Genomic DNA, 25,159 nt, shown 5'->3' with positions numbered 1-25,159 from the left:
AGTTCAGATCTCCAGTTTGGGTCAATAGAAGTTTACCACTTGATCATAGTCTTCTTCGAGATAATCAGCATGGCTTTGGGAGGGGCAGGTCATCCCTCACAAGCCTGATTGAGTTTCTTTGAGGAAATAACAAAAGAAATTGATGAGGGAAGGGCGGTAGATGTGGTGTATGTGGATTTTAGTAAGGCATTTGACAAGGTTATCCCTTGGTAGACTCATTCAGAAAGTCGTGAGACTTGGGATCCACGGAACCTTGGCTGTATGGATTCAGAAATGATGGTAGAAATCAGAGGGTAGTTGAAGATGGAACTTATCCTGCCTGAAAGTTAGTGATTAGTGGTGTGTAGTGCGTGTCAAAAGAACCAAAGACTTGTTGATCCAAACCAAGGCTTTTATTAACTAAAAGACTGGAGCACATCACAAGTAGGTCGACCAGTCCAGAATGACCTGGTCTGGCTAGGAGCAACCCTTTAAGACCTGCCAGTAGGTGTGGCTACACTCTCAGCCAATCACAGTCATCCTACACTACCATCTGTACATATGTACACATTGGTGATAGAATCTGTACTATCACATGATGTTCCACAGGGATCTGTCCTGGGACCCCTGTTTACCCCTGCTTTTTGTGATTTTATAAATGGCATGGACAAAGAGGTGGAAGGATGGATGGTTCAGTAAGTTTTTGGATCACATGAAGGTTGGAGGTGTTGTGGATGGTGTAGAAGGTTGTTGTAGGTTACAACAGGATAGAAACAGGATGCAAAGTTGGGCAGAAAAGTGGCAGATGGAAATCAATTTGGATACGTGTGAAGTGATGTATTTTGGAAGGTCAAACTTGAAGGTGGAGTGTCTGGTTAATGAGACCCTGTTAAAATTCTCCTGGTTCCTCCATCGTCTGCTCTGCTCATCCAACCTTTGCTGATTTTTGTTTTCATTCAATATCTGTGAGTTCCTCAGGCTGAGCCAGTATTTAATTACCCATCTCAAATGTGGTGGGGAGCTGCTCTCTTGACACTGTTGTCCTGGAGGTGTGGGGGAGACCACAGTGCTGTCAGGGAGGGAGTTCCAGGACTTGGACCCAGCCATGGTGATATGTTTCCAAGTCAGGGCCTTGGGTGATTTAGAGGGCAAATGCTGGGTGGTGGTTTCCCCCACACTTTTGCTGCCTTGTCCTTCGGGTGGAGGAGGTGGGTTTGGAAGGTGCTGTCTGAAGAGTCCTGGTGCATCAAGTAGACCAGTAGTTCTCAACCTTTTTCATTCCACTCGCATGCTACCTTAAGTATTCCCTTACTAACCACAGTGCACCGATGACATTGTACTTGGTTAGTAAGAGACTACTTCAGGTGGAATGTGTGTGGAAAGAGAAGGTTGAGAACCATTGCTGTAGGCAGTACTGACAGCCTCTACTGGAGACATTGGAGAAGTGAGTGAGTGGTTGTGGATGGGATGTCTAGTATTCAAAGTCAAACCAAATTCTGTTCACCCAGTACCATGATACTTTCTGACCCATATCAGCCTTCAATTTCATTCTTAAAATTATTGACATTTTTTTTTACTTCTTCCATAGCCTCATCCCTTCCTGATTCTGTAACCTCTCCCAAAATTGACGCGACTTCTCCCCTCATACCCACCCACCCAATCCATGATCTGTTTGCTAATCTGGGTTGTTGTCTTAATGGGAGCATGAGAGTCATCACGTTGAGAAAAGGCGAGGCAATAGAAGAAGACCAACCAAGTTAGCGGGAAGACTCCAAGGGCAATCCACCTCCACCCATGTCCAGCTTGCAAGTTACCCACAGACAACTGGACCTTGCCTCTTACCCTGCCCCCCTCAGCCTAGAGACTCTGCAGCTGCCACTCCACAAGAGCTCGACTTATCACAAGGCTAAATGTATCCTTCATGTTTTTGTATCTCTCTTTCTTTCTCTAGAACTTGGAGGAGCCCAGGATCCCAATCCTTTCATTTATATCGATGTTCACAACGACTCCTGGTTTCATGGGACCCCCTACAGAATGACCACAAAACTTGCGTTACCTTCTGACATGGGCAACACGACTGCTGAACACACCATCTTCCTGTCACCTGAGTGAGTGAATATACGCCTTCCCCATGGCCGTTTTCCTGGTGCTGCAGATCTGTTGTTTGGCTGCAAATACTCACAGTAATAAAAATGGAAAATGCCATACCTGGGAAGAGAGGAACAGTTAATGTCACTGATCCTTCTTCGCAGCTGACCACAGACTCCCTGAAATAAATCAGAAGGGTGTGTGTGTGTGTGTGTGCGTGTGCGTGTGCGTGTGTGTGCACATGTGTGCATGTGTGTGCACATGTGTGCGTGTGTGCACGTGTGTGCATGTGTGTGCGCGTGCATGCATGTGTATATGCATGCGTGTGCATGTGCGCGTTTTATTGGAATGTGTAAACCACAGTATTGTTCGGCCGCTGTCCAACACAGCAGTCAAACCTAACCATGTTGGAGGGGTTTCTGTGAGACAGGATCTGTATGCTCTTGGAAAAGCAAGGATTGGATTGGGATAATCGGCAGGGCTCTGTGCATGAGCGATTGTACCTCATAAATTTAAATCAATTTTCTAAAAGGATAACCAAGAAGATTGATTTAGGGCACAGTCTGCATGGACTTTAGCAAGGCTGGCCGAAAACGTTAGATGATATTAGATCCAGGGCAAACTAACCAATGGGAGACAAAATTGGCTTGAAAATAGGAGATGGAGGGTTGTTTTCCTGACAGGAGGCTTGTGTCAGGTAGGGTGCCACAGGGATTGGTGCCGGATTCATTGTTGCTCACCATAATAACCATTTGTGGTGGGGGTGGGTGGTGGGGGGGGGGAACTCATAGAGACATTTCAAATGCTGAAAGGCCTGGACAGAGCAGATTTGACAAAGTTGTTTTCTTTGGTCGGGGAGTCTAGGACAAGAGGCCACAATTTCAGGAGAAAAGGACATCAAGTTTAAACAGGAGTGTGGAGAAATTTATTCAGCCAGAGGGCTGTGAGTCTGTGGAATCTGTTGCCGCAGGTGGCAGTGGGAGCGAAGTCGTTGGGTGTACTTAAGGCAGAAATTGACAGCTGTTTGATTAATCAGGGTTACAGGGAGAAGGCGGGGAGTGGGGCTGAGGGATAAGGATCAGCTCCCGATTAAATGGCAGAGCTGGCCCAATGAGCCGATTGGCCGACTTCTGCTCTCGTCACCTTGTGATTCTCTGGGATGGTGGTGAGATCCTTTTCTTGATATGCTGTCTGCATTCGTTACAGGGTGTATGACACGACCCGCCAGGAGCTCAGCATCACCATTTCCAGCCACTTCTCCTCTGCTTCAGTGGAAGTGTCCGTCCTTGTGTACGCCTCACTGTGTCAGTACTTTGATTTCCAGAGCCTGCAGTGGAGGTCAGATGGCATCTTACCCACACACTGGACCAGGCCAGAGGAAGCCGTGTGCCTCACACAGCACCTCACTGTCTTTGGAGCAAGCCTCTTTGTGTATCCAGATGCTGTGCAATTTCTGCCTCCGGTACGATGATGGCTCCAAGCAGAGATACTTTAACAACATACCTTAACTACAGGCTTCTCTCTGCTAAATATATCAGCTCCATAATGAGTTCTCCTCCTAATTCCATGTGAACTTTGCAGCTCTTAATCTATCCACCCTGTAAATGCTTCTTTCCTGGATCCCATCCTTTCAATAAATCAGATCAGATACTATTTAATGTCATGTAATAAAACAGAAATATAGGGCGGAACGGTTGGTGTAACGGTTAGCACGATGCAGTTACAGCACAGGTGATCGGGGCTGGGGTTCAAATCCCCTGCTATCTGCAAAGAGTTTGTACGTTCTCCCCGTGTCTGCGTGGGTTTTCCCCGGGGTGGGGGGGGCCTCTGGTTTCCTCCCACCGTTCAGAACGTACCGGGGGTTGTAGTGTAATTGGGTGGCATGGACACATGGGCCGAAATGGCCTGTGACCCTGCTGTTTGTCTAAATTCTAAATAAATTGTTGACACAAACTTGCCATAAGGCAGACCAAGATTTGCTGTTAGCATTAGCATTACCCAGTGTGTCTCTTACAATCAGAGAAAGAAAAGCAAAAGAGTGTCACTTCCCCCCCCCCCCCCACTCCCCTACCCCCGAGTGACTGATTGTCCATGGATTTACCTCCAGCACTCATGCAGACTCCAGTTCAAATCCTCGGCAACCTGAGTCCAGATCCACCTCGGACATAGGAGCTCTCCCTGCCCTCGGCACCCTCTCGAATCCTGGTCCTGATGGACTCAGGAGTCCATCTCCAGCAGCCCTTAGCCTAGCTCGAGTTAAACATAGTCCACTCGCTTCCTCGAGCTGTCACACATCCATCATGCTACATTCTCCCTTCTGCCTCTACGTTACAGGGTGTATGACACGATCCGCCAGGAGCTCAGCATCACCATTTCCAGCCACTTCTCCTCTGCTCCAGAGGAAGGGTCCGTGATTGGTCCCACCCCTTCGCTGAATATTCTTCACTGTTCACACACCTGTTGAAGACTCGTGGATTCACTCTTACATTCGTGACATTTGCTTCTTGATCTTGCTCCTCACTGGAAAATGTATTCAAGTAAATCAAACAGCTGGACAGAGAAGAGTTTACAGGAATGTCCTGAAAACTCACATTAAGTATTCCGCTGTAAACTGTCAACACTTCCTTGTGGCTAAGGGGATCAGGAGGTATGGGGATCAGGAGGTATGGGGAGAAAGCAGGAACCGGGTACTGATCAGCCTTGATCATAAGCTTGAAGGGCCAAATGGCTGACTTCTGCACCTATGTTTCTATGCTACTTAGACAGCATTATCATTATGGGTCAGGATGATGCAGAACATGTAAGAACCCTTGAAGAGGTACTAGCCAGATTAGAACAGGCTACAGTTCGACTGTGTCAAGACAATTGTGTATTTGTGGTGCCCTCAGTAACATATTTGGGGTTTATGACTGACCACGAAGGGGTCAATGGATACACCAGGCAACCGAAGCCGTTCACTGAGCTCCCTGCCCATCAAACCGAGCGGAGTTGCAATCGTTCTTGGGGTTGGTTAATCATTAGCGGAAGCAGATTCCTAACATGTCCGCCCTTTGCGGCCCGCTAAACCAATTATTAAAGAAAGATCATAAATGGTACTGAAATTATGAAACGGTCAAGGCTTTTAATCAGTTGAAGGAACTGGTGACCTCAAGTGATAATGCTTTTACCCATGATGAGCCAGATAAAGAAGTGGCCTGAGCTGTCGATGGTTGGTCTGGGGGCAGCATTATCACAAAGCACAGGAAAAAGGGAATAGCGTATGTGTCCCGCTCCTTAACGGCCTGCGAAAGAAATGATGCACAAATAGAAAAGGGAGGACTGCCCATTATATTTGGCCTTAAACAATTTCACCAATACTTATATGGTAGAAAGTTCACCTTGGTGTCAGATAACAAACCACTGAGTTTAATTTTAGGATCAAAGTGTATTAGCGGCAGCAAGAATCCAAAGGTGAGCAATGGAACTTGTGGTGTATGATTATGATATAAAATGGACAAGAACAGCCATGTGGACATTTTATCACACTTACCTCTGCCTACGACAGAACAGACAGAAGGGACTATCAGTTGGACAGCAGAAGCCACATCCATCAACCAAGAGACAACCACGTAAATTACCAATCACATCAAAGGCCATTGGCTAAGAAGTAAGAAAGGAGGCTACATTGTCGAAAGTTATGTAGCTCACCTTGAATGGGTGGTCAGACACAGAGAAGAGGGTTGCCTGCTGTGGGGGGACAAGAACGATCTTTCCAAAGATAAAATGGCAGGAGGCTTTGTTACAGAAGCTCCACACCAATCATCCCAGATATGGATAAAGACGCTGGCCAGAAATGGATAGAGACATTGAACAGTTGGTACGGAGATGCCACATTTGTCAGTAAGTGCAACCCAAGGCACCTTAAGCAGAAGCCAATCCATGGAAATGGCCATCACAACCACAGCATAGGATTCACACCTCCATTCATGGGAGAAGCCTTCCTGATTATTGTGGATGCATGCTCCAAATGGCCTATTGTGTTGTCGATGTGATCAACAACAACAGAAAAGACCAGAGTATGAGTTGCTGAATCAGCTGGTCTCAGTCATTGGGGCCCAATTTGTATCAGACGTTTTCAAGTGATTCCAAAGAAACTACAGTGTGAAACATATCATTGGTACCTCCCCGAGTACCGATGGGGAAGCTGGGCATTTTGTACAGACTTTTAAAAGGGCAGTGAAAGCCAGAAAGTCAAATGGGGCATCTTGGAACCATAACATGGCAGATTCTCTGATGTTAAATAGAACAACGCCACACCCCACCACAAAACGCAAGTCAACGGAGCTGATGTTTGGATGTAACTTAAGAAGACGACTTACTGCAGTACACCCAAATATTGGACTCCACATCCAAAAATCAGCGTCATCAAACAAACCAATTAGATCCCTGGAAACTGGGGAACCAGTACTCGTAAGAAACTACAGGAAAAATAAAGAGACTTGGGTAAGAGGCGTGCTCTTTAAAAAAATGAACTCATTCATATTCTGTACTGGTCGGGGACAACAAATGGAAAAGGCACACAGACCCGCTAAAAGCAATCGAAGACTACAATTTCAAATCAGCCCTGGAAGAGCTCGTAGCCAGGTTTTGTGGCCCCTTGGAAAGCCCTGGGTACCAGTTACAGAAATACTAGCAGGGGAGGCTGCGCTGGGGCAAGAGGCTGGCCAAGCATCCGAGAGGCCAAGGAACGAGGAGAAATTAGCTGCTCCAGAGAGGTCAGAGACTCTTACCCCTGTTCAGTGTTCTCTACTCCCAAGGAAATCCCAGAGAGAAGGACGCAAAGTTCCTTGGCTCACAGTCCAATCTCACTGGTTGCAGGAAATTCTTATATTGTACATGGAATTTAACATGTATAAAGTTCACCAGGCTTTGGTGCTTGAAAGGTAAATGTTTACCGCCCAGGAATGTTCTCGTAGGGTTTGCAGAGAGAGAGATGTGTTGTTCCAGGATTTCCACAACTGAAGTACCACCATTAGTCACCTCAATATCTTGCAGATGAAACTTGCCCCATCAGGGTTCTCCAGATGATAACCTCTTTGTTTCAGGCTACCACAGAATTCCTTTCTGTTCCACATTCCAAGAGAAACACCAGACAGATAACACTTTCAACCATCCCTCACTCTGGAGTTTTCCAACCAGCTTCTTCTGGTTGTTTTAGCTGTCTGCCCAGTCTCTCTCTCTCTCTATCCAACTGCCAGAAAGCCCATGTGATTCTCTCACTTGCAAAACCCCTGACCTTCTCCAGCAAACAATAGGAGTTCGTCTTCTTGGTCAAGCTGTTGTCTTTAGGTAAACAAAAACCCAGGAGTGCACTCTCTCAAAATCCTTGCCAAGACCTTTTCACAGCCAGAGCGTCTCCTTCTTGTTGCTTTAATTACATCATTTCAATTAGCATCTACTTGTGAAATGTGCACAGCATTCCCCATAGTTTCTGTAAAGTTACTGAATATGAATTCTTCAGTATTTAAAATAAGATCTATTTTAAAGTGTGTGTATGTATGTAACCTACTCTAATTTTACCAATTTATCTCCCAAATATTCCATTACAGAGTCGGGATGCAGTTTTGATTTCTGCATTATAATCCCATGCAGATACAAGAAGTTGGAACGCTCTGACATTCTTAGTTCCAGTTCCATTCATACATCTGATCCCATTAATGCAGACCGCAGAGTCTATCTAAGACCATCAATACTCTGCCTCTTTATTAAAATTTCATACTCCCACTTTGTTCACTTTTAACCCTCATTACTATTACCATGTGCAGTCACGTATATAAATAAAAATGGTGGTTGGAGCTTCTGTAACAGCAGCGCTGCCACAGGTGCAGACCTAGGGATAGCAGAGACACTGCTCCCTCGTTGGGTTCTACCACCCTGTCCTGCCGACGGCTCTGTACAGGCTCTGTTAAAGGAGCCAACAAGAGACTGCAGGGTCTGGTCCTGAGATGGTGGCGCCTGTGTTCGGCGGCGGCTTTGAGGATTTGCAGACTTTGGGGGAGCAGTGGACAGGTGCAGCAGGGCCCCAGTAATGAAAGATAAGCAGAGGGGTCGACCCTATGGAGGGTGACCCTGGCGGCGGACCAGAGAGGAGCTCTGCAGCTGAAGGGCGCACATGGGGGATGAGCTGTTGGCCACTTGCAGGACAGGAACTCACACCAGGCTGAAGGCTGCTGTGAGGTCAAAGGACTCACACCAGGCTGCAGGCTGCTAGAGACCGGCTCATGAGAACCAGCTATCAGAACCAGTACTCAAGGGCAAAGAGGGCTCACCAAGGGCTCTTTCTGTGACTGCAAGTGGTGCCAAACCATGTTTTATTACATGACAATGAATATCTGATCTGATCTGTTTTAACTAACTCCTGTAAGTTTTGTTTAAGCTTTTGCGATTTAGCTCTACCAGCCCTTCCTTGGGGAAAGTTGGTTTGAGGGGTGGTGCAATTTTTATTCTAGCAGGTGGAAGTTCATGTCATGCTCTCTACCATCCACCAGAGTGCAATGGTCCCTGGAATCTGGCCCTCCGGCCCAACTCCTGCACACCAACCAAGTTGCCCATCTGAGCGCATCCCATTTGCTTGGCCTATACAGTTGGCCTAGCGGTTAGCGCAACTCCTTTACAGCACCAGCAATCAGGACCAGGGTTAAAATCCCACGCTGTCTGTAAGGAGTTTGAATATTCTTCCCATGTCTGTGTAGGTTTTTCCCCAGGGGCTCTGGTTTCCTCCCACCATTCAAAACATACAGCAGGTTTTAGGTTAATTGGGTGTAATTGGGCAGCGTGGATTCTTGGGCCGTTCTTGCTGTATGTCTAAATTTAAATTTGATTTAAAATTTAATAGAAAATAGGAGCAGGAGAAGATCATTCATCATTTTGAGCCTGTTCCACCATTCAATATGATCATAGCTGTTCATGTAACTGTTTTCTTGCTTTCTCTCCATACCCCACCACAAGGCCACACCCAACTCCTTTTGGATGTATGTAATAAACATAATTGTACCCCCCTCTACCACTTCCTCAGGCAGCTTATTCTGTACACCCACCACCCTCTGTGTGAATGCTCTCAGGCTTCTTTTTAAATCCTTCCACCATCATCTTAACCCCATAACCTCCAGTTAAAACTCTTCTACCCCAGAGTGTACCATTAACCCTACCTGTTTTTCTCATGATTTTCTAAACATCTATAAAGTTACCCATCAGCTTCCTTCACTTAAGAGAAAAGAAGTCCTAGTCAATCCAGCCTCTCCTTATAACTCAAGCCCTCCAGTCCCAGTCCGTGTACGAAGTCTGGCTGACGAGTACCTGTTATTTTGTTTGCAATCGAAGACCTGATGACAATGCGTGTTAGGAATGTTACCCAGGTTATTTGAGTGCCTCCAGTGTGATTCAGCAGTAATTCCTTCACAGGTGAAGGGCCCGATGCAGAACCCGATTGCAGCCATCACCTGTGCTTTGGCCTTTGCCGTTTATGTTGTACTGGCTCTCATTGCACACAAACTGGACTACATCGATATCAACCGTGTTGGGATCATCCCCCTCTGTGGGCAGAATGGTCACTACAAGTATGAGGTACTGGTGAAAACTGGCTGGTACAGGAACTCAGGTAAGGAAAGTTAGAACAGCCACAAATTGCCAAAAGTCTGAAAAAGGCAAACAAGTATTTGTGTGTAGCTATGATACATTTTAAACCCTCTCTTCCAAATATAAATAGCTACAGAAGTATTCAAGTTTAAGTTAATATATCATCTGATAAAACAGTGCACAATAATAAGGTCATAAAAATGCAATAGAAAATAAATATGTATAAATATTCTGGAATAATTTACTCTTCAATTATCAGAGACCAAATACAGGACACATCAATTTCATAGCCTGCGGGAAGAAGCCATTTCCCAGCCTGGCCGTCCTGATTTTGTGGCTCCAGTACCTCCTTCCGATGATAGTAGATCCTCAATTATACAGCTCCTAGGGTGGCGGGGATGTTATAAACCATGTATCTACAAAAGTATCTCCCCTTATGCTGCCCTGGTCAAGATCAGAGGAGCCAACAGGGTGCAGCCCTTCTGCCAATACTGTTAAAGTCCACCCATGAAGCTGGTTCTCATTAATTCACTAGATTGGTTTTTTAATTCAGAAATGATCCTGGAAATCTAAAGAGTAAGAGGGAAGTGCTGGGAATACTCCCCAGGACAAGTAGATCCACAGATAGTGGAAGAGAATACACATTTCAGCTCAGGTGGCTCTCAATTCTGATGGAAGTTCATCAACCATAAACATTGATGCTGATTTTCTCTCCCTCCTCAGTTGCTGTCTGGTCCACTGAGTATTTCTACCAGTCTCTCTGTTTATGAGAATGTTTCTTCAATTTATCTCTGGGACTTGTGGCACAATAAGGAATCAAAATCACTGTTATTTGGACCCATTCGGTTAGGTCCTCAATTTTACCTGGCCCACCGAAAGGAAAGAAGTGGAGGCAGATGAGGAAGTGGAATTGGGAGGGAGTACAGCCCCGAGGGAAATAGCATTGCTCAAACTCACTCAGAACTTGGCAGCAAAGCTCGACACTAAAGAGACATTCACTATTGCCTGCAGTCTAGCCACCCAGTCTTTGACCATGAGTGAAAAAGCATCTGAAGATCAAGGATTCAAACATGAGGCAATGTTTCTGGGCAACCAGGAGATATGGATCACCCACACTTCAAGGACTGGAGAGATGCCATCAACAGCATCCTCCATCAATGCAGGACAGAGTCTGGAGAATGCCAATGCGTTAGGACATTTTCATATCAAGTAAGAGGTAGCGCTGATTCTTTAGAAGAGCAAGAAGGTGGATAGGTTCCTCAGGGCTGATGGGACATATCGCAGGTTATTAAAAAAGTCAAATGAGGGGATTGCTGGGTCCTTGACAAAGATCTTGGTGTCCTCACTAGCAACAGGAGAGGTCCCAGAGGAGTGGAGAGTACACAATGTTGGGCCTTTGTTCAAGAAGAGAACTAGGAATAATCCAGGAAATTTTAGGCTAGTGAGCTTCACATTTGTGGTAGGGAAGCTACTAGGATAGGATTTAAGTACGTTTGGAAAGATTTGGGACAATCACCATGGCTTTGTGCAAGGCAGGTCATGACTAACAAATGTGAATTTTGTTTCTGAGGAGGTGACAGGTTGATGAAGGTACTGAGAAAACGTGCTGGCGGTTGTAGGTTAATGGGGTGTAAATTAGGCGTCCCAGACTCATGGGCCGAAATGTGCTATATGTCTAAATTTAAATTTAATAAAAAGTAGGGCAGTGGATGTCGTGAATTTTAGTAAAGCAATTGACAAGGTCCCTCATAGTAGCCTGATCCAGAAGGTACAGATCCATGGGACTCGCATTTGGATCTGTTTGGATCTGGTTTGGATTCAGAATTGGAAGACAGAGGTTAGTGGTGGAAGGGTGTGATTCTGGCTGGAGTCCCATGACCAAAGGTGTGATGCAGGAATCAGCATTGGGACCCCAGTAGCTTGTGATATGTACAATAACTTGGATGAAACAGTAAGTGGGTGGGTTAATGAGTTTGCAGCTGATACAAAAATTTGTGGGGTTGTGGGCAGTGTAGAGAATACAACAGGATGTAGATCAGTTACATGTCTGGGAAGAGAAAGGGAGCTCCAGTTTAAAGCAGACAAATAGTGGGGCTCTTAAAAGTATTGATGAGCAGAGATAGCTGAGGATTCAGATCAATAGCTGCTTTGAAAGTGACTGCAAGTAGATAGTGTGGGAAAGAAAGTGTTTAATGTAGTTGGCTTTACTGGTCAAAGCAATGAATATGAGAGTAAGGAAGTCTTGTGGCAGCTATATAAAACTCTGGTCAGAAAACACTTTAAAGTGCAAATCTGTCTGCCCGTATAGAAAGGATGTGGAAGCTTTGGAAAGGGTACGGAAGAGATTTACCAGGATGCTGCCTGGATTAGAGGGTCTGAGCTTGGGTTGTTTTCTCTAGAGGGTCCGAGGCTGAGTAGAGACTTGATAGGTTATAAGAGGCATTGATATGGTAAGGTGGTCAAAATCTTTTTCCTCAGATAAAATTGTCAAATACTAGAGATCATGTGTTCCAGGTGGGAGAGGGGGTGGGGAGGAGTTTAAGGGAAACATGTGGACAAGTGTTTTCATAAAGCGTATGGTAGATATCTAGAGTGGGATGTCAGGTGGAAGTGGATGCAATAGTTGTGTTTAAGAGGCTTCTTAATTGACACATGAGCACAGAGGGCCGTGGACCATGTGCAGACAGCAGAGATTTGGTTTAATTTGGACATGCTGCTTGGTGCAGACATTTGGGCTAAAGGGACTGTACTGTTTCCATGTTCTAGCCTCTCTTGAAGAAGGCCTGAGCCCTTCTTCGAGGTTTCGCGATCAGGCCCAAAATGTTGGTAATATTACCTCCTATGGGCGCTGCAAGACTGTGCATTTTACTACAATCTCCATGTTTCCAGACATCTGTGGTTCACACAGGTAACTGATCGCGTAATTTGAAATGATCACAATTCCTTCTGAGGGGGAACTGTAGTGGAAGGGTTAGGGTCGGTGTTTTTCTGCAATATCAAAGGCATAGCTTTAAAGGGGCAGTCCATCCTGAACAATGATGGTAAGGCTCCAGCTCCTGGGTCAGAGATTATTGGTTCAAGACCAACTAGGTTGACGCACCAAGTCCGAGGAGTTTATTGTTGATTTTAACAAGGAGAGGCCTAGCAGCTGTCCTCAGTGACCGGAAGGAGGTGGAAAGAATTCCTGGGAGTCCACATTTCAGAAGACCTTCCCTGAGACCATCACTTCAAGATAGTTGTGAGGGTACACCCACATCTCTACTTTCTAATGAGCCTGAGGTATGTTGTCGGATAATCTGTGGCAAGTACACTGACTGGGTTGCATCACAACCTGGTTTGGCAATACGTGTCCAAAACATAGAAGGCTGCAGGAGGTGGCAATTGTAAGCTCTGACCTCCTGTCCATTGCAGAGGTGAGGTGCTACCTCAAGAAAGCAGCCAACATCATAACGGATCACCCCCCCGCCCCCACATTCCCCCCACCCCAGTCACAACCTCTTCTCACTGCTACCTTCAGCCAAAAGACCAGCCCCTCTAGGTTCAAGAACAGTTTATTTCCAATAGCAATCAGGCTCTTGAATCTCTCCTTGCTGTGCTCCAATACCATAATAGAACTGTCTGCACTTCTGCAAGTCACATTTTTTTCACTAGGATTACTGAGAACATGTGTCTACCTTATGTATTGATTGTCTCTTAATTAAATTCAGTTTTCCTACTATTATTGTTTTTCTTTACAAGTAATTGGCTGCATCAAATGGGAAAGTTGATGTAAATGGATATGACAATATTGTCAAAAATCCTTGACTGCACTAGGTTTTGCACAGGGGGCCGCTGCATTGTTTGAGGGGGAACCTTTCAGAAAAGGTCCATGGCACGACAACCTCCTGATGCCCTGCCCAGTATTACTTCCCCCTCAGCAGTGCACGCACAGATTCTCAGGTCGCAGTCGCATTGCTATTGGAAGGGGGGGAGGGGTATCCTGCTCCTCCATTTACTCCAGAGCATCTTGAAGTCTTCAGTGGAAGTTCTTGCTTTCCTGCAGGCACCTCGGCTCACGTGGGAATCAGTCTGTACGGGTTGAACAAGAGTGGGTCCCGTCATCTGGACAAAGAGGGAGCGTTCCAGAGGAACAGCCTGGATGTTTTTCAGGTGGAGACCGATGCCAACCTAGGCGAGATCTGGAAAATCCGAATCTGGCATGACAACACGGGTAAGTGTAAAGGAGCAGACTGGCAGGCTGCCCAGATGCTTGGTTGGGCACCCACTTACAGAGTTGACTCAAACTGCATCCACTGGAACTAAGAACCGTATCACAATTACAGCATAGAAACAGGCCAACTTGCCCCTTTCTAGTTCATGCCGAACACTTCCTCCCATCTAGCCCCACTGACCTACACTCGACTTCCTCCCATCTAGCCCCACTGACCTACACTCGACTTCCTCCCATCTAGCCCCACAGACCTACACTCGACTTCCTCCCATCTAGCCCCACTGACCTACACTCGACTTCCTCCCATCTAGCCCCACTGACCTACACTCGACTTCCTCCCATCTAGCCCCACTGACCTACACTCGACTTCCTCCCATCTAGCCCCACTGACCTACATTTGACTTACTCCCATCTAGCCCCACTGACCTACACTCAACTTCCTCCCATCTAGCCCCACTGACCTACATTTGACTTACTCCCATCTAGCCCCACTGACCTACATTCGACTTCCTCCCATCTAGCCCCACTGACCTACATTTGACTTCCTCCCATCTAGCCCCACAGACCTACACTCGACTTCCTCCCATCTAGCCCCACTGACCTACATTTGACTTACTCCCATCTAGCCCCACTGACCTACATTCGACTTACTCCCATCTAGCCCCACTGACCTACACTCAACTTCCTCCCATCTAGCCCCACTGACCTACACTCGACTTCCTCCCATCTAGCCCCACTGACCTACACTCGACTTCCTCCCATCTAGCCCCACTGACCTACACTCGACTTCCTCCCATCTAGCCCCACAGACCTACACTCGACTTCCTCCCATCTAGCCCCACTGACCTACACTCGACTTCCTCCCATCTAGCCCCACTGACCTACACTCGACTTCCTCCCATCTAGCCCCACTGACCTACACTCGACTTCCTCCCATCTAGCCCCACTGACCTACATTTGACTTACTCCCATCTAGCCCCACTGACCTACACTCAACTTCCTCCCATCTAGCCCCACTGACCTACATTTGACTTACTCCCATCTAGCCCCACTGACCTACATTCGACTTCCTCCCATCTAGCCCCACTGACCTACATTTGACTTCCTCCCATCTAGCCCCACAGACCTACACTCGACTTCCTCCCATCTAGCCCCACTGACCTACATTTGACTTACTCCCATCTAGCCCCACTGACCTACATTCGACTTACTCCCATCTAGCCCCACTGACCTACACTCAACTTCCTCCCATCTAGCCCCACTGACCTACACTCGACTTCCTCCCATCTAGCCCCACTGACCTACACTCGACTTCCTCCCATCTAGCCCCACTGACCTACACTCGACTTCCTCCAATCTAGCCCCACTGACCTACATTTGACTTCCTCCCATCTAGCCCCACTGACCTACATTTGACTTACTCCCATCTAGCCCCACTGACCTACATTCGACTTCCTCCCATCTAGCCCCACTGACCTACACTCGACTTCCTCCCATCTAGCTCCACTGACCTACACTCGACTTCCTCCCATCTAGCCCCACTGACCTACACTCGACTTCCTCCCATCTAGCCCCACTGACCTACACTCGACTTCCTCCCATCTAGCCCCACTGACCTACACTCGACTTCCTCCCATCTAGCCCCACTGACCTACATTTGACTTACTCCCATCTAGCCCCACTGACCTACATTCGACTTCCTCCCATCTAGCCCCACTGACCTACACTCGACTTCCTCCCATCTAGCCCCACTGACCTACACTCGACTTCCTCCCATCTAGCCCCACTGACCTACACTCGACTTCCTCCCATCTAGCCCCACTGACCTACACTCGACTTCCTCCCATCTAGCCCCACTGACCTACACTCGACTTCCTCCCATCTAGCCCCACTGACCTACACTCGACTTCCTCCTATCTAGCCCCACTGACCTACACTCGACTTCCTCCCATCTAGCCCCACTGACCTACACTCGACTTCCTCCCATCTAGTCCCACTGACCTACACTCGACTTCCTCCCATCTAGCCCCACTGACCTACACTCGACTTCCTCCCATCTAGCCCCACTGACCTACACTCGACTTCCTCCCATCTAGCCCCACTGACCTACACTCGACTTCCTCCCATCTAGCCCCACTGACCTACACTCGACTTCCTCCCATCTAGCCCCACTGACCTACACTCGACTTCCTCCCATCTAGCCCCACTGACCTACACTCGACTTCCTCCCATCTAGCCCCACTGACCTACACTCGACTTCCTCCCATCTAGCCCCACTGACCTACACTCGACTTCCTCCCATCTAGCCCCACTGACCTACACTCGACTTCCTCCCATCTAGCCCCACTGACCTACACTCGACTTCCTCCCATCTAGCCCCACTGACCTACACTCGACTTCCTCCCATCTAGCCCCACTGACCTACACTCGACTTCCTCCCATCTAGCCCCACTGACCTACACTCGACTTCCTCCCATCTAGCCCCACTGACCTACACTCGACTTCCTCCCATCTAGCCCCACTGACCTACACTCGACTTCCTCCCATCTAGCCCCACTGACCTACACTCGACTTCCTCCCATCTAGCCCCACTGACCTACACTCGACTTCCTCCCATCTAGCCCCACTGACCTACACTCGACTTCCTCCCATCTAGCCCCACTGACCTACACTCGACTTCCTCCCATCTAGCCCCACTGACCTACACTCGACTTCCTCCCATCTAGCCCCACTGACCTACACTCGACTTCCTCCCATCTAGCCCCACTGACCTACACTCGACTTCCTCCCATCTAGCCCCACTGACCTACACTCGACTTCCTCCCATCTAGCCCCACTGACCTACACTCGACTTCCTCCCATCTAGCCCCACTGACCTACACTCGACTTCCTCCCATTTAGCCCCACTGACCTACACTCGACTTCCTCCCATCTAGCCCCACTGACCTACACTCGACTTCCTCCCATCTAGCCCCACTGACCTACACTCTACCCATAACCCTCCATTTCTTCCCATCCATAGACATCCAACTTCTCCTTAAATGCTAATACCGAGCTTGCCTCCACCACTTCGTCTGGAAGCTTGTTCCACACACCCACCACTCTCTGAGTAAAGAAGATCCCCCCTCATGTTTCCTCTAAACTTTTTCCCCCAACTCTCATTTCATTCCTCTCATTTGTATCTCCCCCTTTCAAAAGAAAAAAATCTTCTCCACATCAACTCTATCTATACCACTGAAAATAATTTTAAAAACCTCAATCAATAATGGGTTATACTACAACCTTAACAACGGGTTTAAGATTGGACAAATTTCAAATTGTATTTATTCCCCTGCCGTTGGCTGTAGCCAGGAAATGTATGGCAATCACATGGAAGAATGATATTGAACTGAATATACATAGATGGCATAATGAGTTGAGATCTTGTATTTATTTAGAAAAGATCATATTTAATTTACATAATAATTATTCCTTTTTTATTAACATGTGGACTCCATATTTGAAATGTATGGGTTTGAATATATCTTAAAAGCTTTTTTTTTTAAGATGTTAAGGGTTTGGCACACTCCACGGCAACGGATAATTAACCGATATATGTTTTTGGCTCTTTTCATAGTGGCAATTAGGGGTGGGATGTAGGGGGGGAGGGTGGGAGGGGGGGTGGGGGATGAGTAGTAGGGGGGATATTATGTATTTTGTAGTGTTTTAGTTTTAATTTTTATCTGTATTTTATATCTTATAAATAGTTTTTTTTAAATCCTTAATCAAAACCCCCCCTCAATCTTCAATGCTCCAAAGTATGAAGACCAAATTCATTTAGCCTTTCCCTATAACTTAGATCCTGTAACCCCGGCAACATTCTAGTAAATCTTTGCACTCTCTCCACTTTGTTGATATTTTTCCTATACTTTGGTGACCAAAATTGAACACGACACTCCAAATATAGCCTCACTAAAGCCTTGTACAATTTTAACATAACATCGCAGCAAGGAGTGGGGGTGGGTGGTCCTGGAACATCTGTATAGATGCTTGCTAACTGCTTCCCTTGTGGAGAGCTCAGTGTGTTTCATATGAGATCAGCCTTATGGTGTTGCATTATATCATTAAGGCAGGGCTTTGGATTAATTTTAATTCAGAGATGCATCTTGGTAACAGGCCTCGAGCCATCTCTGCCCAATTAAACCCATGTGACCAATTCACCTACTAATTCCCTATGACTTTGGAAACTGGATCACCCAGAGGAAACCCATGCAGTCACAGGGAGAAAGTACAAACTCCCTACAGACAGTGGCAGATTTGAACCCGGGTCATTGTTGAAGGATTGCGCTGACTCCTACACTAACCATACTGCTCTTATACTCTTATATAAGACCATACTGCTCTTATATTCCATTTTTCATGGATCCTGTCTGATGTGGGTATTTGTCATCTTTTCTGTTTTTGCAACTTACAGTGAGTTTTGTTTTGAACTGACCATCTTTATTGATGTACATTAAGCCCTACGCTATTAAAACAGCAGAATCAAGAACAGCCAGCGAACCTCTCAGTGGAGTCAAGTCATGGAGTCAGAGAGCACAGAGACAGTCCCTTCGCCCTCCCATACCAGTGTTGACTATCAGGCACCCATGACCACTCCAATCTCATTTTAGTCTCCTCACATTTCCCTCAACTCTCCGAAGATTCCACCTCCCACCAGCAATGTAAGGAAACTGAATACAGTCGATCAACCCATCAACCCTGCACGCCTTTGGGATGTGGCGTGGAAGTCAGCCCATACCTCTGAAATGAAATCGGAATGCAGAATAGAACACAGGGCAAAAGTACCTCTTCAAAGCATGCAGGTTTTATTATAAACGTTCGGTTCGTATATGGGAAGTGAGGATGACCAGTCAGGAGATGTCTCAAGCAGACATCTTTCTGAAGTCTCAGCTCTCACTTCAAAGATACAGATGGTTGCTTCTATATTTATGCAATTTCTAATGAGTAGGGGGCAGAACGACCCGCACTCTTAGGTTACATCATTCTATATATGGAAAAAATGGTTTCCCAGCCCTGACATCTGGCTTTTTTGGTGTTTACTTTTCATAAGACAAAATAGAATATGTTATGGTCTGAGATCGCCCGAAAAATACAAAATTAATGATCTTATGCTAACTTTATCTTGCTTTTCCTTGTACTTGTCCTTGCAGAGACTGTACAATCAGTGCCTATTCTCAAAGCAGGCTTGCAAGGTCATGTTTGCAGCTGTCTAACTATTTTCAGCCATCTTGTGTCACACTAAAGGTTTGTCAGCCATCTTGTATTAAAAGCAAAAGTTTTAGCATTGAGATATAAGACAAAGGTATCAAAATATAAGTGAGATATAAATCCTTTTTCTACATTGGAAGGGAACTGGAGCACCCTGGAGAAACCCAGACAATCATAAGGAAATCACCAGAGAGCACTGGAGGTCAGAGTTGAAGCTGGGTTGCTGGAGCTGTGAGGTGCTTCATTAAAAACTAGCTAAGGTGCTTACTGAGTTTGAACTGAGAGCAGGGGAGACAGAGGGGAATCGGTCATTATTTATTTTTTAAAATTTAGACATACAGCCCATTTGCACCCAATTGACCTACTACCCCCGGTACATTTTGAATGGTGGGAGGATACCGGAGCCCCCAGGGAAAACCCACGAAGACATGAGGAGAGCATACGAACTCCTTAAAGACAGTGCGGGATTTGAACCCAGTCCCAATCACTAGCACCCCTGACAGCATTGCACTGATCACTGGGCCAACTGTGCCACCCACTGGTATTTGCAAACCAAATAGTTATTGCTCACAGGAGAGAAAACATCAAGGTATCAACGTTGCTTAACCTGACATCAGCGGCAGTCACCTCTAAATACTCCCGTTGACGGCTCATAACTGGAGGTCACTTTTCAACATCGGGTTGCAGGCAGAGTGGTTCACTCATGAAGGGAGAATCCCAGGGCCTTGAGAACTACTTTCCAACCATTTTAAAATCTGCATTGAGTTTTCTGGCATGATGAATTGAGCTGAATCCTTGTTTTAACATTGATGTTCTGTGCAGGCTTAGACCCATCATGGTATCTGGAGCATGTGGCAGTTTGGGACAAGCAAACAGACAACTTGTACTACTTCCTCGCTCAGGACTGGCTGTCGGTGGAGAATGAGAAGAATGAAGGCATGGTAGAGAAGGACGTGTTGGTAGCATGTAGGTCTATCTCCCCTTCCTCGATCTCTTTGTCTCCATCTTGGGAGAAAACTAGCTACAGACCATCTATAAACCTACCAACTCTCACAGTTATTTCGACAGCTCCTCTTCTCACCCTGACTCCTGTAAGGATTCTATTCTTTTCTCTGAATTTATCCACCTCCATGGCATCTGGTCCTTCCATTCCAGAACATCTGAGATGTCCAATTTTTTCACCTTTACTGCCATCAACTCAGCCCATGCCTGTATCTCCTCACATCTGTCCACATCTCCTCTATTTCGCACATATCTGGCTCCCTCGGCCCCGAGACGCAACAAGGGCAGGGCTCCCGTTGTCCTCACCTACAACAAACTGCACTGGCGTCTGCCTCCAACATATTATGCCCTGCAATTTCCACCACTTCAATGTGATCCTGCCACTAGACACATCTTTCCTTCTCCTCCACTCTCCGCCTTACACGGGGACAGTTCCCTCATTCACTCGTCCACCAGTTTCCCCCTCAGTACCTATTACTTGTGATCACAGGAAATGCTCCACTCGCACCTGCACCTGCTCCCATGCCACCATTTGGGGCCCCAAAGGGTCCTCCAACTGAGGTAACACTTCATCCGTGAGTTTTTAGGTGTCATCCGGTCAGCCTCCTCTACGTCGGAGAGACTGGATGTAACCTGGGAGATTGTTTCATTGACTGCCTTCACTTTGTCCACTGCAAAACCCAAGGATCTCCCAGTGGCCAACCATTTTGACCCCAAGCACCATTTCCACCCCGACTTGTCCGTCCATGACCTCATGGACCTGCCGAACTGAGACCACCTCAGGTTGGAGGAACAGCACCTTATATTTGTCTTGGTGCTCTCCAGCCAGGTGGCATCAGTATCGGCCTCCAATTTCAGTTAATCCCCTCTCTATTCCTGCCCCCATCTCCTTTCTTCCGGTTCCCCGCCCCCTTCCCTTCCCTCTCCTGTGAGAGCAATCCTTCCCCCATTGCTTCTCAGCTCCCTTCCTTCTGCCCTCCCACCTGTGCCCACCTACGACATCTGCTGCCCATCCATTGCTGCCTGTAAGAGGAGTTCTCCCTGGGGGTGGGGGGGGGGTGGGAGAGGGCAGTGCAACTAGGTTGGGTGGGGGGTGGGAGAGGGCAGCGCGACTAGGTTAGGTGGGGGGAGATGGCACCGCAACTCGGCGGGCGGGAGGAAGAGAGATGGCAGTGCAACTCGGGTGGGCAAGGGAGGAGAGACAGCAGTACGACTCGGGTGGGCGAAGGGGGAGACGGCGGCGCGACGAGGTTGGGTGGGGGGAGAGAGGGCAGCGCGACTAGGTTGGGTGGGGAGGGAGACGGCAGCGTGACTAGGTTGGGCGGGTGGGAGAGACGGCAGCGTGACTAGGTTGGGTGGGGGGAGATGGCACCGCAACTCGGGCAGGCGAGGGAGGAGAGACGGCAACACGACTCGGGGAAGCCAATAAAAAGGGGATTGTATTATACACGGGGTAAGATTTTTCTCCTTTTTCCCCCTCAAAAATGGGGGGGGGGGGGTCGTATTATACCCGAAACACATTATACATGCATATTTACGGTAATGAGGTGTCATTGGGCAGCACGGTTTCAGTGGGCCAAATAGGCTTCTACTGTGCTGCATCGTTAAAAAGTTTTTAAAACGTCATGGTGCTTCTGCTGAGTGTGTGTGTGTGTGAGTGATGGGTATGAGTGGTGATGGGTATGGGTGGTGATGGGTATGGGTGGTGATGGGTATAGGTGATGATGACTCGTGCCATCTTGCTCTTTGCACGCCAGGCCCCCAGGAGCTGCGCCGTTTCTCCCGCATCTTTGCATCGCAGCTGAAGCGTGGCGTGTCGGAGAGGCACATCTGGCTTTCTGTCTGGGATCGTCTGCCACGGAGCCACTTCACCCGAGTCCAGCGTGTCACCTGCTGCACCCTCCTCGTCTACTTGTTCTTTGCGACGGGAGCAGCGTGGTATGGAGCAGTCGGCACCAGAAGCAGGAGGTTTGTCCCAAATCAGGCTCTGGCCTGTGGTCTTTGCCATCTGTTCGTAGTTGGGTGAGGGAAGAAGTCCTGTGGCCTGAATTCCACCAGCCAGCTGTGTGAATGTGCGACCGCCCGCACACACCATCCCGTCCCGCCCCGCCTCGAGTGCTAAGGCCGCATCGTGACCCTGCTGTTGCCTGAAATCCCTTGTACATCCTCCAACCGAAGGGGGAACAAGGAAGTTGGTTGTTGAAGTTGAGAAACTGCTTAACAAATGTTGTCTTGTGAATAGCCTCCCAGTCGCGTATCTGGCCAATGTCACAGGTGAGACGGTGGCAGTTGGCATTGTCCTGGCTGTCGCTGTGTTCCCAATCCATCTCTTCTTCACTTCCCTCTTCAGAAAAACACGGAGCAAGGTAAGATCATCATCAGGTGTCTGCCGTGTCGGAGCAGTTAGTTACATGATATTCATCCCATCACAAACCTCTTCCTGCTTTTTGTCTCATGATTCCACTAGCTCAGAGGTGGAGTCCATTAAAAATAAGACTTCCACCTCCTCCTTAATGTTGGGATTGATGCTTAATGTGATTAGATACGATCTGTGAGCTGAAAGCTGGCGCAAGTATGAAGCCAGTTTGCTGGGACAGTGGGATCTGGCAGGTTGATCGGTGGTTGCTTATGTTGGAGCTGAACTGTGGCACTGATTCCATCAGTAAGCACGATGGTATGAGGGGCCATGGCTTGTTTGGCCCATCGTCCAATGTTCCAGGGGCAAATGCCCAGTCCTACCAGAAAGGTGCCCATACTGACTGATCCCTGGAGATTTACCCATTTTAAAGGGGTCTTTTTTTTGCCAATCCTGTATCCCTTTCACTATGACTGGGAAGTTGCCAGGTTCAGCTGGTGCACTCTGTCGCTCCAAGGTGCTTGGCAGTGCCAGGAGGTGGCTTCTCTCAGCACTGGCCACAAGCATGGGTCATCCCCATTCTGATCACGGCGTCAAAACATCCAGGAAGGTGATTTCAGCCAAAATCGGGGCTTAAACACGTTTCTAATTTGCTGATTTTATTTCTTAATTATAAAAATAACAATATCCCCTCCCGCCACCAGCCGCGCATCAGCCATACCCTCAGTGCAAAACAATCAGCCTGCTTCTCACGGTGGCCCATCCAACCTTGGAAGACTCTAACCATCATTGGTGACTGTCGCTCTACCCAGGTCACCGTGGAGAATCCCGAACCTCCCACCAAAGAGGCACAATCGGTGGAAATGGATGTGGACCTGGGTTCTTCTGAGCTGGGCAGTTCCTCCTTCACGTCCATCCCTGGAGGCCCGGATTCCATAATGGGTGGAAGCTCGGAGAGTTGTGTAAGTGCAGCGTTGTTCTGTCTTGGCTGGTTAGGCAGGAAGCTCCATCGACATGACCGCTTCCAGACATGACATCGAGTTCAAATGCTCTCACTGTGAGTGCAGGCAATCCACATCAAATTGGTTCATTGGAAGGCCCCACAAGCAACAAATCTGTTTTGGTGAAGCATTTAAAGGACAAACATTGACCGAGGCATTTGGGAAGACTTCCCTGCTCTTCTGCAAATGATTGAGCAGCTTGGATGGAAAACTGATTTCCAGGAATGAGATCCAGGCCGGAATTCCACTGGATGACTTAGACATGAAATAATAGTCACTGGGATATGAGCAGCGACTGAAATCACACAAGAAGCAATGGATAGTTAGTGACCAGTTGCCAACCTACTAAGTGACTGATGAATCCTTGCTCTGCATAGTGTCATACACCTGTAGTGTGTGTAAAAATCATAGTCGTACGTATAAATTTATTCTTTTGTGTCTCGACAGGAATCCCTTAGGAGTAAACAAATGGAGACTGACTTTGGATTTGCTCCTCAGCTGATCAATGAGAGGTGCAGAGTTTATGCTTTTCTCAACAATTAACGTGGTGGATGGTTCCCCTCCCTCCTCACAGTGGACTGGACCCCTCCCTCCTCATGCCGGACTGGACCCCTCCCTCCTCATGGCCAACTGTGCCCCCCCCTCATGGTGGACTGCGCCCCCCTCCCTCCTCATGGCGGACTGCGCCCCCCTCCCTCCTCATGGTGGACAGAGCCTTTCCCTTGTGGTGGACTGGGCCCTTCCTTCCTCAAGCTGACATAGGAGGAGAAATCCAGGAAATGGCAGGTTTGAACCCTGTCCTGAGGTGAGGTACACGTGAGGACATTCTGTTCGAGTGTTCCTCAGTTATGGAAGCCTGTCTGAGGTCCCTGCGTCAGAGTGACCTCTGAGACACTTGTCGAGAATGTTGCAACATGGGTGGGTTACCGAATCACATTTTTGAGGATAGCCTCAAAGGTGTTGTTCAAAAGTCCTAAGAGTCAGCAAAAAAAAGCTTCTCTTTTGGAAATATAGTTGTGTGGCATGGGTGCGTCGCAAATTGGAACAGAATTTATCCGCCTATCGTAGTCCTCCTTCCCGAGTTCTTTCTTGCAAGTACGATGGTTCTCAATGACATTCCTTGGGACTAGATTGGCCTGGCATCTTTTGGACCAGGATGGATATTTAGCTGAGATAAGTGGTGGAGAGATGGAGACAAGGTGGACTTTTTGACAAATTTGCTGTAGAATAATCTGCATCCTTATTAGGGCGGCAAGGCTGGCAGAGCGGTCAGTGCAATGCCTTTACAGCACCAGCGATCGGAACTGGGCTAGGGTTCAAACTCCACGCTGTCTGTAAAGAGTTTCTACGTTCTCCCAGTGTCTCCATGGGTTTTCTCTAGGTGGAGGGTCAGGTTTCCTTCCACTATTCAAAATGTGTAGGTAATTGGGGGGCACAGACTTGTGAGCAGAAATGGCCCATTACCATGCTGTATGTCTATATTTTAAATTTTAAAAATTCAAATCCATTGGCCAGTTTAAATCTGGCTGATTTCATGGTTAGTCTTACTGCTGAATCAGTCGTTGGAATTGAGGGGCAAACGTGAATGAGGTAACTTAGAAGCCTGGTTGTCCCACTGAACATAGGGAGAGTGAGGAGATCTTGACTTCTGGTTTTGGATAC

At 47.5% G+C, this 25,159-nt stretch overlaps 1 protein-coding gene across 1 annotated transcript in view; it reads left to right on the top strand.

Moving 5' to 3' along the window:
• LOC138756887 (polycystin-1-like) overlaps nt 1-24,810 on the top strand; it is a 71,739-nt gene extending 46,929 nt beyond the window's left edge. The window contains exons 28-36 of the mRNA XM_069923278.1: nt 1,931-2,087; nt 3,274-3,529; nt 9,508-9,703; nt 13,724-13,891; nt 19,961-20,104; nt 21,898-22,108; nt 22,383-22,506; nt 23,309-23,458; nt 24,745-24,810. Of these exons, the coding sequence (XP_069779379.1) occupies nt 1,931-2,087; nt 3,274-3,529; nt 9,508-9,703; nt 13,724-13,891; nt 19,961-20,104; nt 21,898-22,108; nt 22,383-22,506; nt 23,309-23,458; nt 24,745-24,810 (1,472 nt within the window). The remainder of the gene's footprint in view (nt 1-1,930; nt 2,088-3,273; nt 3,530-9,507; nt 9,704-13,723; nt 13,892-19,960; nt 20,105-21,897; nt 22,109-22,382; nt 22,507-23,308; nt 23,459-24,744) is intronic.
• The last annotated feature ends 349 nt before the right edge of the window (nt 24,811-25,159 follow it).

This window comes from Narcine bancroftii, chromosome 3 (genome assembly GCF_036971445.1).
Source record: "Narcine bancroftii isolate sNarBan1 chromosome 3, sNarBan1.hap1, whole genome shotgun sequence".
NCBI lineage: Eukaryota > Metazoa > Chordata > Chondrichthyes > Torpediniformes > Narcinidae > Narcine > Narcine bancroftii.
This window is presented reverse-complemented; position numbering and strand designations above follow the sequence as displayed.